Raw genomic sequence first — 15811 nt, forward strand, 5'->3', positions numbered from 1 at the left:
AGCATGGATGAAATCGCATGTGATAATTTTGATGAAATCGCATGTTGGTTTTTTTGTAACAATTTCGCATGTTATAATTTTGATAAAACCGCATGTTGGTTTTTTGTAACAATTTCGCATGTAGTAATTTTGATGAAATCGCATGTTAAAAACCAACATACGAAATTGTTACAAAAAACCAACATGCGATTTCAGTATGGGATGAAGATCTGACGGCTGAGATGATCGCGTACATAATGTAGAATAAGGGCTCTAGTACGTTAACCTAACTCTATATATATGTGTGTGTGTGTTTCTCATATTTAATGAATTGGTATCTTAGCGAATATTTGGAGTTATACATGTAGCATTGAATGATAAATATGGAGGTTAAATCAAAGCATGAATCTTAAAGGACTAAGTTTATGATATTTGTAAGTGGTTTTGATTTATATAAAACCGTTAAAGTAAACTCCTAAAATGGTTTATGTGATTTGGCCACTTTTGTCATTTTAGTCCAAAAGTCAAATCTTTTGAATTTGAGTCTCTGGGGTTTAAATTGTTTTGTCATTTTCATTAAAATCAAAATCTGGTTAGATTTTTCATTTAACATCAACTTTTTTGTCTTTTTTCTTTCTTTTAATGAAGGGAAAAATGGTTTTTAACGTTTTATTATAACAAATTAAAAAGATCTGATCATTTTCGTTAGACATAAATTTTAGCTAACTTAGAAAAAAAAAGTTTTAAAGGTTTATTTTTTATTATTTTTAGAGTTAATTGCTCGGATGGTCCACGTGGTTTGTCATTTTTTCATCTTTAGTTCCCACCTTTTTAAAATAGCATGTTTGCTCCCTATGGTTTACACGGTTGTTACTTGGATAGTCCCTCATATGGATGGAGGTTAGTTTTTACAGTTAAGTTTGTGTGAATGACCAAATTACCCTTAGTATTATAATTAATATAAAAGAATTCCTAATGGGCACCTCATTATTATATTGGGCCCCTCATTATTATATTAATCTACCCCTTACCCACAAACCCCTCATACACCCCCTACCCCACAAACCACCCATCACCCACCGTACAAAAACCACCAGACCCTCCCACCGGCACCGTTTTTTTGGTCGGCAACAAGGCTTCTGGTTAGTCACTGTTTCTGTCTCTCTTCCTCGATATTGTCATACATGAAAACAACCGGATTTGAATTTCTTAAGTGATTATCATTCGTTCACCAATACATAAACACAAGATTATTAATCAGCTAAATCTGTAACCAACAATGCATTAAATTGAATACAAAATCCAGTAGAATTACATACATGAAACAAGAATTATGAATCACAACTGCTTACAAAACAGTTTCATTATGTGATACGCCGATAAAGCCAATCAATCGATCGTGGTGGTGGTGATTGTGTGTGTCAGATTTACCGGCGGTGGTTATGTCTGTAATCGTTTATAAGCTTCATAAACAGCGACAGCGCACCGTGGCGGTGGTGATTCTGTGCGTCAGATTTACCGATTAAATTGCTTCGTTTCTGAAATTAGTTAAATCGACTCCAAACAACCGTGGCGGTGGTGATTGTCTGCGCCAGAAATCTAATCGCAACGTTAAATCGACTCTAAACAACCGATCTGTTTCCGATTTCTTCACCTGATCTCCTTTAGATCCCGATTTCAATCTTGTTGTTTCGGTTGGTAGAATAATGAGATTTGAATCAAATTCCGGTAGAGAATTGCTATAGCAATTAGTCTGTACGAGAGGCAAATCGACCGGCAGCGGTGAACGACGGTTCCAGTGGTGGGTGAAGGATGGTGAACAGTGGCAGGTGTAGAGGTGTGGGTGGAAGGAGATATTGGGTAGTGGTGGGTGTGGGCCTCACTAAAATGACTTAATTTAAGTATATTTCTTTTAATAAACGAGTAAGGGCAATTTAGTAATTTCACATCAACTTAACTGAGTAAACTAACCTTCATCCAGATAGGGGACTATCCGAGTAACAATCGTGTAAACCATAGGGAGCAAACATGCTTTTTTAAAAAGGTGAGCACTAAAGATGAAAAAATGGCAAACCACAGGGACCATTCAGACAATTAACTCTTATTTTTAAGATAATCAAATGAACATGAAGAAACGTAACCTAACATGTCACCGAACGTTTTACTAACTAGTAAAACTTTCCCGCGCTTTGCGCGGGGAATTAGTCGGCATTGGTCTGTGTCATAACGGTATTTCCATGGTACTGACACTCGGTATAGCAACCAAATGAGAGAATCTAAAAAGAAAATGTTCTGATATACCTAAAATGATGTCTAGATATGGTTTACACGTCATCAATCGAAAACTATAAAACGAATATCGTGATATTACAACAAAGATACTATTAGTTATTTTACATCGATCAAAAACTATATAAACGAATATAGTAAATGTTATAACATTCCGTATAAAAAGAACAAATAAAAAGGTATTTCAATGTATTTGAGTAGAACCAAGTTGAAACTTTCCTCTACTCCTTCAAGTTATTAACTTATTATAAAAATACTAGGGAGAAAACCCGTGCGATGCACGGCATGCATAATAGCTATTGTTTGTTCGTGGTAAGACCTTTGACACGGCCGGTGCATAACATGTAAGACAATACGCCTACAAAGGGGCGTGATTAAACTTTATTAAACCATGGACCATAAGTTGTTTCCTTGGCAAAACTTGCCGGCCAAAAAGAAGTGAAAAAAGATGTCTTCCAAGAAAAAAAACATGAAACAGAAAAAGGAAAAACGCATAAACTCTCGCACGCCTTCCTATCTTACTGGATAACACATAGACCAAACTTTAGCTAACGCATGCCACCGTCATCCCCAATCCCATCATCAGCCAACTGACTACAGTGAAATAACGAAAAGAAAACTATTAAAAATGGTATACTATGTTTACGTATATATGCATCGAAAAGTAGTACGGGTTTTCATTACTAACACTAAGGTAACGTTTGGTATGGAGGAATGATAGGTGGAATGGAATGGACCATTAAGAGGGAATGAAAAAAAGAGTGTTTGGTTGGTCGATGGAATGGAATCGCCCATTCCAAAATGCATTCCATTCCCTCAAAATCATTCCATCACTCACCCTTGTTTTTTTTCGATTCCATTCCCTCTTCACCTTTTATTGACAACACCACAACCCACTACCGTTGCCACCACCCACAACCACTGTCATCCGCCACCGTCACCCACCTTTGCCGCCACCCGCCACCGTCGTTGCCGCCACCGACCTCCATCTCGCACACTGCCGCCACCGCCACCGCCGTCGCCGCCATCCACCATCGCCGTTGCTACCTCCGATCACCGCCGTCGTCGCCACCCACCTCTGCCTTCGCTATCAACCACCACCACCCACCGCCACCACCGCTACCACCTGCCACCAACTTCGCCACCGCTACCACCTCTGACCACCGCCGCCACCCACCTTCACCGCCACCCACCACCACCACCGCTGTCACCACCTGTCGCCGTCTCCACTCGCCGCCGTCTCCACCTACAACCGTTGCCGCCACTACAACTGCCACCTATCACCACACACAATCGCCGCCCATCATTGACCACCGCCATCCGATTTTATTCCTTCGTCTTTTCTCCCATACCAAACAACAAAAAAGTAATTGTTCATTCCATTCTCATATTGTAACCAAACAACTCATGCAATGGTAATCATCAATTTCATTACCTCGTCTATTCCATTACCTCGTCCATTCCATTCCCCCGTCCATTCAATTATGTCATACCAAACAGACCCTAAGTGCAGACTGTATACCATTCATGTGTCCTGGCGTACTGAAGGGATACGATACAAGAAGAATAAGGTAGGTATTCTGTCAGAGATAGATAATTATGGGTATAAAATTACAAAAAAAATAAAAATAAAATCTTTTTGTCTTGTTGAGGTGTTTTTGGATGTTGTAGAGAGTGTGTATATATAAAAGAACTCGCACTTCGCGGCTGCAACGCACGGGAAACTCTTATGATAAACATGGAAAACCTTATGATAAACATTATATAGTATACCGCAACATTTTTTTATCTAGTGGGAAAACTGCATGTTGCGGCGGTGTCTACAATTTACATCTAAATTATTAACTAACTTCTCTAAAATTACAAAACACATTTTATGTTTAATTTGATTAATTTTGGTTCATTGGGTTTTTTACTCCAAATACACAAATACAATAGAATGTATTTTTAATATATGTTTTTTGATAAATGTGATGAGTTGATTATCCATAAGCTTATTTTTTATTATTTTTAAGTAATCTAATATATAGTATAGATTTGTTAAACCTAAATGTCAATGATTAAAGTGAATAGGAGCATGAATGGAAGAAAATGATAAAAAGTTAAGTATTTTAACTTAACCCTTCATATTTCATCTTAAAATTTGATGGAAATTTACCATTTTATACATAAGAAATGCTTTATATGGTAATAGTATGGAACACGCGCGTTGCGGCGAAGTTGAAGATTTAGTTTCTCATGTTAGGTTGTGAATCATTTACAAGAATTAGTAATACCTTGAGTAACAACCTTATACAAATAAAAAAGTAAAGCATCAAGTTGAAATTAAAAAGATTGGTCTTAACTTTACATGTTTCAACGATTGAATAGTTAACCCATAGAAATTATTATCCATGTTATCCTCTGTGTCTACATTTCACATATAATTTCTAACATGTAAAATTTTATATAGAAAGTACACTATGATGTGATGAGGGACCAATAAACATACAAACTCTTGATGGTAAGTGAAAGGTTCGACGGTATATTGTAAAAAAAAACATTCTGAATAAACTATAACAAAAAAATAAACTATAACAAAAAAACTCAAGCATCTAATAAGACCGTTCCAAAAACATTCTGAATTGATAACAACTTACATTTGTATTATCGAAACGAAGGCTCCCAAAATTCTCACATGCCTCCTAAATGAGCACAGTTGAGAATTCTATGTACATTCATAAAATTACAATTTAGACCAATATTCTGATAGAAAATGACAAATATTAACTAATAAATAATGTTAGGTTATTTCCTAGATATGCATAAATGGGCAGTGACCAGGCCATAAATCTCAGTCCCATTATGCTAATTGAGCCCAAAAGTTGGTTCTTTTTGTAGAAAAGCATGGGTAGACCTTTAATAGCCATGATAACAGCTCACGTCAACAACCATATTTAATATTGATTGAATAGTCAAAATAGGTTGTTATAATATATTTTTGTAAAGGATTGTAAAGGAGTAATTCACTCCATAATGTGTGGATATCATTCTGTATATATTCGTATCATGGTGGCACTGAGTTCACCAACAACCGGGTACAAAACCTTTTTAATATGTAATGCAAGTTTCTCACAAGAAGTGAATTCAGACGTTGACGCTTTCTCGTGCTTTTTGTTGTAATTCGCATACTGTTGTGGGTTTCGCATTTGACCTTTTCACCTGTTGATTAATAACCACATTAATTTGAAGTGTTTAATTCAACTGTTCATTCGTAAATTGTACAAAAACAAAAGTACATTTATAAAAAAAAATAACACTTCAAAGTTCTAAAGGCACTTGAGGTTACACCTATAAAGGTCACAGATCTAACCTTTGATCGATATGAACTTACTTTGGTGGCAAAGCGTATCGCAATTGAATCCATGTATATATGATCATCTCTTGCCTACCCTAAACATTAAACTATGTAAACACATATTAAAAGTAGACAAATTAACCAGATAAATATTCGCTTAAATTTATAAACATGATAAGCTGTTGTAAATTTGATAAAATGATGGTACAAAATAATGAGATAAGTAGTAATTTTAAGTGTTTGACATTTAAGGATTTAAGTGGTAAAATAACCAGAATCTTGAAAAAGTCAATAAGCAACTCCCAAATATATACGACCTCTCACGATAGTGTCGGGTCCTTAGCAGGTGTTCAATGCTATGAACGATCTTGAGCGTGTAATTTTTCACTTCTGAGGTATTCAGCAAACCTGCAGAAAAGCAAAAAAACTTATTGGTGACAAATGTTAGTTAGAACTTAGAAGTATAGAGAAAAGGACCCGATTCCATTACCTCCACTTTACTTGCCAACAAACAAAATCTGCAAAGAAAGTCAACAGCGGTGATAATTTCTGTAACTACGACGGCAAACTTATTTAAAGAAGACTACAAAGGTGGTGTACGATGGTGATTAACATCGAACAAAATGGCAATGGGGGAAGTCATGAAATTGAGATGTCATATATATACTTAAGAGTTGCTCATCATGGCTATTCAATGCTAACATAAGGATGTTTAATTTTCATATAATTATCATAAATCTCATCGGTTATTAGACTCATGAGTTCCTTTCGTATTTTGAGTCTTGAGATGTCATAAATGCTAATTATAACAATGAAAAGGTGGTAATTGGTTAACGAATCAAAGCATTCAAAAGCATATTATTTAATTAATTTTCATATTAAATTTACGTATTCAGTTTTCATTTAATTAATTTTTGCATGTAGAAAGACTTATTGTCTTAATTGTTGGGTAACGATTCATTAACTTATCATGGTGTCTAAAGACAAATTTACCCCTCAAACCTAATTAATATATGCATTTTGTGTTGTATGCTAAACATTTCAACTTAAGAGGCTCATAAAGAAGGTTGTAAAAAAGTTGATATAACTAAATTTTTAAGTATATATATATATATATAGATATAGATTTTAAGTCTAATTTGTTAGAAATATAATATTAATTTTATTAATTTGAAGAAAGAATGTATTTAAGAGACTCATAAATGAAGGTTGTAAAATAGTTGATATAACTAAATTTTTAAATATATATAGATAGATATTTTATTAGAATCATTAATTGTTTGAGAAAAAGGAATGTGTCACTCGACCAAAAAAATAATGGTAGTACCGTAAATAACATTCAAAGTTTAGACACTTATTTGACGGTTCATAAGGTTCTACCCAAGTTGTTGTATGATATGGGTCACAAGTTATCACACCAAGCGACTCGAAGTCCATAGTTTTGTGACGGAGTAGCATATGACCAGAAAGTAATAATTAAAGATTTGTTAAAGATTTATGGAAAATTGTAAAAAGTTGATCAATATACTTAAATCGAGTAAACATCAAAAAATCAATCATTAATTTAGAATTAAAAAATGTGAAGTCACATACCCACGAACACACACATCAACAATGGAAGCAAGTTTCAAAATATGATAATGCAACTAATAAATCTTGGAATACTATTATCATCAACATAATACAGGATGTATGACTGTATGTATTTAACATAAATCAAATTATATATGATGATCATGGTAAAGATTTTTACAAATAAAATGTAAGTTGCAGATATTATTCTTTTAGAGCCCTAATTGAAGATCTGTTGCCTGGCACAGGGCCTTGGGATTTGGGAACCAAACTAAGCGACGCCGAATTTGGATCAACCCACACATCCTTCCTCTCCGAACACACCTACCTTTCTTCCCTCTCCCTCTCCTCCGCCAACACCATCACCGCCGCAACCAGCATCTTCTCCGATCGCCTCCTCATCTCCACCGCTGCCGTAACCTCACGCGCCTCTCTGTCCACCGCTACAGGATTTTGTACCGAGCTTCACCTGTAAATGTGTCGTGTTTTGTTAAGCAGTGGCGGCGACAAGGCAACATGCGATTCTAGTGCAAAACCTCAATCTCCACATCTGTCACCGCCACGTCCTCCCGTCGCTCAGAACCTCGTGTTCGCCTTCATATTTTCGTCTTCGCTTGTCACCATGTGAGAGAGAAAGGTAGAACATAGCACATAGCAATTAGCAAGTACAGAGCTGAAAGAAAAAAAAAGGAAAAAAAAAAAGGTAGACCAATGAACCATTAACACGTGTCCGTTTAGCTACTGTAGATAAGACATACCCAAATTTGTTATATATAGTAAATAGTAATAGTAATTTGTTTTCGTTAATTATAGAGTGATAGTGATATCTATACTATATTATAAATGAGGGAAAGATTCCCAAAAGTTAAGAACTTCTTCCCCTATTATTTATAAATAAACCCCTAGAAGGAGGGTAAAGTGGTCTTTTAAACCATAATTATTTTTTAGTCCCTCAATCTATTACATTTAAATCCTTGACATTTAACATAATTATGGGTAATTAGTTACACCCCCCCTCTTTAATTCTTTAATGTATTCCTGCGATATCTTACAAGCCGTAATGTTTTAAAAAAAATCCGAAGGTACCATGACGATTGGCACATTTTTTTGAACGTTTCGATAGTTGTCTTTTTTAGTTTCGCCGTGCGTTCATAAAGTACAAATAGCCGATGCGTAAATGTACAATTGATTAAAGCCAACATTTGTTTTTTACCCAACCCAGCTTTGACCATTACCTATCTACCGTAAACATTAACATATTTTTTTTACCCAAGTTTTTTATTTTGAACGGCATTAATAAACTAAAATATTCTCTAATTTTACTTGTACAGAGTCAGTTTGTCGTGGCATGTTTAATATAGTAAGTATAGATAAAACTCACAACAAACTTCCTATTAAACATGCCACAACAAACTAAACAAGATATGTGCATCTTATTTTAAAAACTTAAAACTCACAACAAACTTCCTAAATAAATGGATGACCAATCTAAAACTAAACCCTAATGGACTACTATAAATACATAGCAAACACTCACAATTCTACATTTCTATTGCTAAACAAATTTAAAATATGGAGCCAGTTCTGAATTCACTTGATGCGAAAAAACAAGCATGCGATATTGAAAAATCTAAGGTCGGTTCTATGATAAGTTTTGTTATATCGCAATAATGAATAATTGTTTTCTTTTATTTACTTTTATGTGAATACTAACTTATTTGATTTTTCAAATTCAACACACCAATTTAAACAACTCAGTTGTCGAACAAGCTTTTGTTAGTTTTTAAGTAATATTTTCGCTTATAATCTTTCATATTAACAAGTTCGTTATGTTATTATTTGGTGTTTTATTGTAGGATGATGGTGATAATAGTGTTGAAATTATTTCTTATGGTGCAATGTTCAGTCCATACAAGTCTAAGCTTTAACGTCAATTTAGTGAAGAGGTAATTTTAAAATTTATTTAATCTTTTTTAAATTTTTTTATTCAATATTTGTTCTTTTTTTAAATTTATTTAATCATTTTTTAACCTTTTTATTAAATTTTTGTTTTTTTAAGGATTGGAAGTATGAGAATCAAAAGAAAAGATCTAAGAGACTCTTTGAATGGAAATGGGTCGGGGTTATAAATTTAGATGATTCTGAGGACGATGAGAAAGAAGATGGATTAGATGATACTGCTGATTCGAGCACAAACAAGAAAAACGACTCAAAAAAGTAGAGATTTTAGATGAAATATATCAAGTGTTTTTATGTTTTTTTTTCATTTTCAGTTGTTTTTGTTTGATATAGACTATCCCATGAATAATAAAGTTTATTTTATATCTGAAGTTTATGTTTTGTGTTATTTTATTGCACTTATAATTTACATCTCGATTGAACTAATATACTTTAGTACTTAATCATGTTCGTATTATATAATTTACATGTTCGTACTTGATCATTTCCAAAGAGATAAAGTCGATTACCAAGATTGGCCAAAACATGAAAACTACCTCTTGGTTTGGAGTAAATTCAAGATTGTATTTACAAAGCACACTAAACTTATTCAATTTAACAGTCATGTTTCACGAGGATTTCGTATATATTCATTAGTGCCTTCTATAAAAAAAAACTGTTGGACGACACGAGATATGAAAAAATAATTATATAATATTATAGATTTTTCGAATAATTTGTATTTCTTAAATAAAAAGATAAAGTTAATAAAGATATAAACTTTTACATCCTATTTTTTTTATAAAAACTGTTTTATAAAAATATGATTTTTTAAATATTTATAAAAATGAAATTTAACATTAGTTAAAGGTTTTAAAACGTACCTACAAGTCACCTACTATTTTTTACTTTTTACTTTTTCAAAAACGAAAATTTTAAAATTAAAGTTTATTGGATGAGTATGATGTGGATATTTAAAAAAGATATGGACTTTAAACAATAAAATTATAAACTTTATCATTTCACCAACAAAATAAACTTACTTTATAACGATAGCAACATTTTTTTATTTTTTGTCATTTGTTTAGTATTTTTTATTAACAAACGAATTTTTACATGTTTAAAACAATTTTTCTATACTTTATTTATTATTAATGTTTATAACAAAACAAAACTTTGATATTTAGTAGATAGAAGATAAACTATGTTCCAAAATTTTAGGAATTATTTAATACTAATTTACGGATTAGTAGATAGATAGTAAACTATATCCCAAAATTTTAGGAATTATTTAATACTAATTTACGATATTTAGTAGATAAATAGTAAACTATGTCTCAAAATTTTAGGAATTATAAGTTAGCTAATAAAAAAATAATTATTGCAGTTATTCTTGAATACTAATCTAATAATTTGCATTTTTTAATTAAAAAGTAATAAAGTAATAAACTTTAAAGCTAAACTAAAAAACTGAACTTACTACGATATAAAGTTAATAAAAAAATAATTATTTTATAAACATTTTTATAACAAGTAATATAAATAAAATACTCCAGAAATTTACAATCTTTACTAGATAAATTATAAACTGGGTTCCAAACTTTTAGGAATTATAAGTTCAACTATATTGTTATAGATAATATTAGCCAGTTCTAAAATAATTATTTACCAACTTGACTAGATACATAGTAGTAGATTGTGTTGCATATTTTTAGGGATTATTAGTTAAAAGTAGACTCATATAGATAAGATTAGTTAGGAACTAAAAATTTGAACTTAGTATGATATAAAGTTAATAAAGATATAAACTTTTATCATCCTATTTTTTTATAAAAACAGTTTATGAAATCTTATAAAAATATAAATTTTTTATATTTGTAAAAACCCTAAATTTAACAATTTAAGTTAAAGCTCTAAAACGTACTTACGAGTCAAATACTATTTTTTATTTTTATAAAAACGAAAATTTTAAACTTAAAGTTTATTGGATGAGTACTATGTGGATATTTATAAAAAGTTATGAACTTTAAAGAATAAAATTATACTTTATAATTTAACCAATAAAAAAACAAACTTTACAATTATAACAACTTATCTTTTATTTTTTGTCTTTTGATTATTAATTTTTATACAAAAAAACAATATTTTTTGTCTTTTGGTTATTATTTTTTATAAAAGAACAAAACTTTTACATATGTGTAAACTTATGACATATATCCACCACAATAATGTTATCATAAATATTATACAAATAAAAAAACTACCAGAAACGAGTTTTGCAATGCAAAGTGTCGCCCCGTCGCATCACGCGGCACCCTTATAGTTATTATAATAGTCACCAATCATCATCATATTTAAAGCACAACACCGAGCACCATTACCGGTCCTAAATCAAACCACAATTAATGAAGATCACCTTTCTTCAATCGGTCGATCTAACCATATCCAAACCCTCCCTCCTCACTTTCAGATGGCGGATCTCTCCTTCGCCGGAACCTTCTTTTGCAGCGCATTCGCCGCTTGTTTTGCCGAGGTTTTTCTCATTTCCACTCTCTCTAATTGCAATTTCTCATCTTTTCTTTTCTGCATTCTTAGGTTTTTATTTCTGTTTGTTTTATGTTTATGATGATTATTATGATGTTTATGTAAGTTTTAACCATTGATAAAATAAATAAATAAATAAATAAAACGATTTAGGTTTCTTTTCTTTTCTTTTCTTTTTCCCGCGATTATTTAGTTTTCTCTCTAATTGCAATTTCTCATCTTGCCGCTTCAAACCTTTTTAGCATGCCATTGATTTTGCAGGATGTTTCTTAAACTGCTTGATCATTAATTATGGCTTTCCTTCTTTTGTGCAGATATGTACAATCCCTCTAGACATTGCTAAAGTTCGACTTCAACTCCAAAAAAGAGCAGCAGCATTAGGAGAAGCATCAAAGTATAAGGGTCTTTTAGGTACGGTTGCTACTATAGCACAAGAAGAAGGTTTAATTGCGCTTTGGAAAGGTATTATACCTGGATTACATCGCCAGTTTATATATGGAGGCTTAAGGATCAGTTTATACGAGCCTGTAAGTATAAAGTATCCCATGTCTGTTTCTAAACCATCTGGTTGGTCATTCATTCTTCATCCAGGCCCAGGCATCATCCACTGTTAGTGTATTACATCGGCGATTTATATTTGTCTGCAGGTCAAGGCCTTTTGCGTTGGTGGTGATATTCTGGCCGAGGTTTCGTTATTTCAGAAAATAGTTGCTGCTTTGATTACAGGCGAGTGATTTTTGTGATGTATTTATCTTGAGGTGACAAAACGGATGGGTAGTGTAGGTTGGGTAACATGTAAAAACAGGTAATTATTGTGATCATGTGATGAAGTTAGATATCACCAGCCCTAAATCAACTTGTTTCTCGTCAAACAGGTGCTATAGCAATTACATTGGCCAATCCAACTGATTTAGTGAAAGTACGGCTTCAAGCTGAAGGTAAGTTGCCACCTGGCACACCACGGCGCTACACTGGTGCTCTCAATGCCTACTACACTATAATCAAGGAGGTAAGTTTCTTACTTTTTCATATCACCATATTTTCCCTATAATTAGAAATGACAAAACAGATGGATTGACCCAAAACACTTTCTATCCAAAAAATTATAAATACTATAGCTTTTTGAATAAAGTGATATAATAGGCTGTGTGCCTTAAATAATAATTTGGGCTACTTTTGGCCCATTAGAGATGAATTATAATGCGAATAGAATTGTCGTCTCTACCTATAACTGTTCATGTACAAACACCATAATCAGGAAGGGGTGGTGGCACTTTGGACTGGTCTGGGCCCAAATATTGCTAGAAATGCTACTGTTAATGCTGCAGAACTCGCTAGCTATGATCACATCAAACAGGTTAAATCATCTCAAGTCTTTATATTTATTTTGTCTGAAATCTGTGCTATCTTTACTTTCTTACTTCTTTATGTTCTTGTTATTGGTTCAACCTTTGTAGGTCATTTTAAATATTCCAGGGTTCACGGACGATGCATTCACGCATCTACTCGCTGGTTTAGGTGCGGGGTTCTTTGCAGTATTGATTGGTTCACCTGTTGATGTGGTAAAGTCCTTGTTTTTATGCTAAATTGGTTTATAATTTCATATAGTTTGATCTGTCCGTGGTGTGTTTCCAGAAATATGCAATTTGATTTTTGAGCCCAAATACCAGTTACTAACTTCAATTTGATAAAGATCGAAATGGCTGGGTTGGGTAATGGGTCAAAATATGTAATTATAATCCGGTTGGACTTGGTTGATCCGTTAAACTTATTTTGTTCCTTTTTTCTACGTTATAGATAATTACTGTATTAATTACAAAATATGATTATTAAAATAATATCTCAAATTGATTAGAAATGTGAAAAAAAGTTATGCCTTTTTTGAATTCAAGAGCTAGGTTCTTTGAATTTTCTTGAGGGATATGTATGTCTAAACTCTAACTGTGACATAGACCGAAAGCACAAAAGATAAAACTATTATTCAAGAGAAAAGGTAATAACTAGTACATCATGCCCTTTTTTCTATAGGAAAGCTAAAATCGGCTCTCGTATTGCCAATTCTTGGGAAATTGAAATCGACGATTGACAGACGTGTGATTAATAATAACATTTACGATTCAACTGTTTTCACAAAGGAGACGAAATCAATCATAATGGCTATGGTGTTTGTCACAGCATGTGGCTGGTTATGCCATTTTGGCCATATTTTACATCCCCATAACTCTAGAGGGATCAACAGTTTAAAGCTGATCCTTTTTCTAGCCCACTTGTCTTTATCCAATTGCTCCAACAAGTATGGACGGACCGTCAGCTCTTGTATCCAATTGTCTATATTAAAGTGTCACATGCAATTCTGTTATTTCCAGGTGAAATCTAGAATGATGGGAGATTCAGTTTACAAAAGTACAATTGATTGTATGGTTAAAACCTTACGAGTCGAGGTAAACTTCCATTTCTCAAGTTTTAAACTTATTATTTGTGTTGTTATGCTAATTATTATCTGTTGTGGTTTGCAGGGAGCCCTTGCTTTTTACAAAGGATTCCTCCCAAATTTTGGTCGGCTAGGATCCTGGAATGTTATAATGTTTTTAACACTTGAGCAAGTAAGACTCCACTCAATTATAAAGCTTCCCTCTTATAGAATTTTCAATTCATTTGCTAACATTGATTCATCTTTGTTTTTGATCCCTCCCTCAATTATGACAGGTAAAAAAAATATTCTGAATAAAAGAAACCCTGATTTCTCTTTGGTAATTCATGTCGCCACCTGTCAAAGAGCGGATTTGAAGCCGTTGTTTTCATGGAGCTGGACAATCGTATTACACACTCGATTTTTTTTATAAATGTTGTAATTTTAACACTTTATATATCCTACCCTTTTTAACAAAACCATACCATTTTTATCAGTTTTTTCTCTACAATTTTTATATAAATTATCCATTTCACACAATGTTTCCCAACAACAAAAAATTTGGGTCCCCAACAATCCGGGTTGGGGTTATTTTGCAAACAACGAGAAAGAAGAACGGTACCCAAGAGACCCGCGAACAGGTGAGATTGGCTATTATCCGATGCCACCTACCACCCCAACCTCCCCTCATCCGACAACGCCACCACCGCTTCCCCTTTTTTTTCTGGATACTATACTGCACCAAATCAACCACCATCATTTTTTCCACAAACCCAAAACAAATCCCAAACCCAACGACCCATATCCCAAACCCAAAACATACCCGAAACCTAACCCACTTCCTCAAGAGGTGGACGTGTACGAAAGCACTGTAAGAAGAGCGAGAATGTCGAACGTTCTCCCAAAACGATCGAGAGGTTGACGCCTACTAAAGAACTAGCATCGACACGATTCGAACATATACAATAGCCACACTAACAATCACACAAGAAGAAGCGGTTCAAACGATGTGGACATCATGACTGCAATAATTAGATAATGATGATATACAATAGCCCTGTAACATAAATCATACTTGACGCTAAAATGAGATTATAAAGCCTAGGCCTCTAATGTAGATTAGAAAACGGGATAGGAAATCGGACCTGTTGATTCACACATAATATTAGGAACGATTCTTTCAAAATTTGTTGATTCACAAAGAATGCCGAAAATTGGGATTTTCACACAAAACACACACTAGTGAATTGGGAGAGAACAATGACTTTTCATATATTTCATAACTGCTTTTCTTTCTCCCATTACAATCATATAAATAACAACGTAAATTCAAACGGGCCTCAGAAAACACTTGGGCCAAAAGCTCCAGCAAAATAAAAGTCCACCAAAAGCAGAAAAAAAAACATAAAACGATAAATAACTCACGATCGTTTCGCCTGGTCGCACGCCCAAAACGGACCCTCGTAGCCCAAGTTAGAGCCATTTTAGTGAATCCCCTTTTGTCACACGATCTTGGGCCTCCAAATACAAGATGACCCGCCTCCTTTATAGTTTATACAACATCAACTAACTAGCATTAAACGATTTGAGTTCATCTGTGAAGACTCAAGTTCGATTCCCATTTGGTGCAAAAAGAAAAAGGGTAAGACACTAGTGGGCAATGATAGGAGACTCAGGGAAAACTCGGATCGATCCTTGAGCCAAACGAGTTTTACCGGTAATTTCACTATCGTGCCTATGGA

The 15811-nt window shown here is 33.4% G+C and overlaps 1 protein-coding gene across 1 annotated transcript; it reads left to right on the plus strand.

Moving 5' to 3' along the window:
- The first annotated feature begins 11469 nt into the window (after positions 1-11469).
- On the plus strand, positions 11470-14565 carry LOC110873868 (mitochondrial uncoupling protein 2). Its single transcript, XM_022122881.2, has 9 exons — positions 11470-11648; positions 11974-12186; positions 12307-12385; positions 12535-12668; positions 12918-13016; positions 13117-13221; positions 14026-14100; positions 14176-14262; positions 14366-14565. The coding sequence occupies exons 1-9, from the start codon at positions 11586-11588 to the stop codon at positions 14381-14383; spliced, it is 873 nt and encodes a 290-aa protein (XP_021978573.1). The 5' UTR covers positions 11470-11585; the 3' UTR covers positions 14384-14565.
- Positions 14566-15811: the final 1246 nt, after the last annotated feature.

Source organism: Helianthus annuus, chromosome 8 (genome assembly GCF_002127325.2).
Source record: "Helianthus annuus cultivar XRQ/B chromosome 8, HanXRQr2.0-SUNRISE, whole genome shotgun sequence".
NCBI classification, from domain to species: domain Eukaryota; kingdom Viridiplantae; phylum Streptophyta; class Magnoliopsida; order Asterales; family Asteraceae; genus Helianthus; species Helianthus annuus.

What these genes read in the sequence shown, in the direction of transcription:
- LOC110873868 (XM_022122881.2), top strand. Translation starts at nt 11,586, where the DNA reads ATGGCGGATCTCTCCTTCGCCGGAACCTTCTTTTGCAGCGCATTCGCC. An exon ending in TTGGTTCACCTGTTGATGTG is followed by an intron (nt 13,222 to 14,025) that starts GTAAAGTCCTTG and finishes TGTTATTTCCAG; the next exon opens with GTGAAATCTAGAATGATGGG. An exon ending in TTAAAACCTTACGAGTCGAG is followed by an intron (nt 14,101 to 14,175) that starts GTAAACTTCCAT and finishes TGTGGTTTGCAG; the next exon opens with GGAGCCCTTGCTTTTTACAA.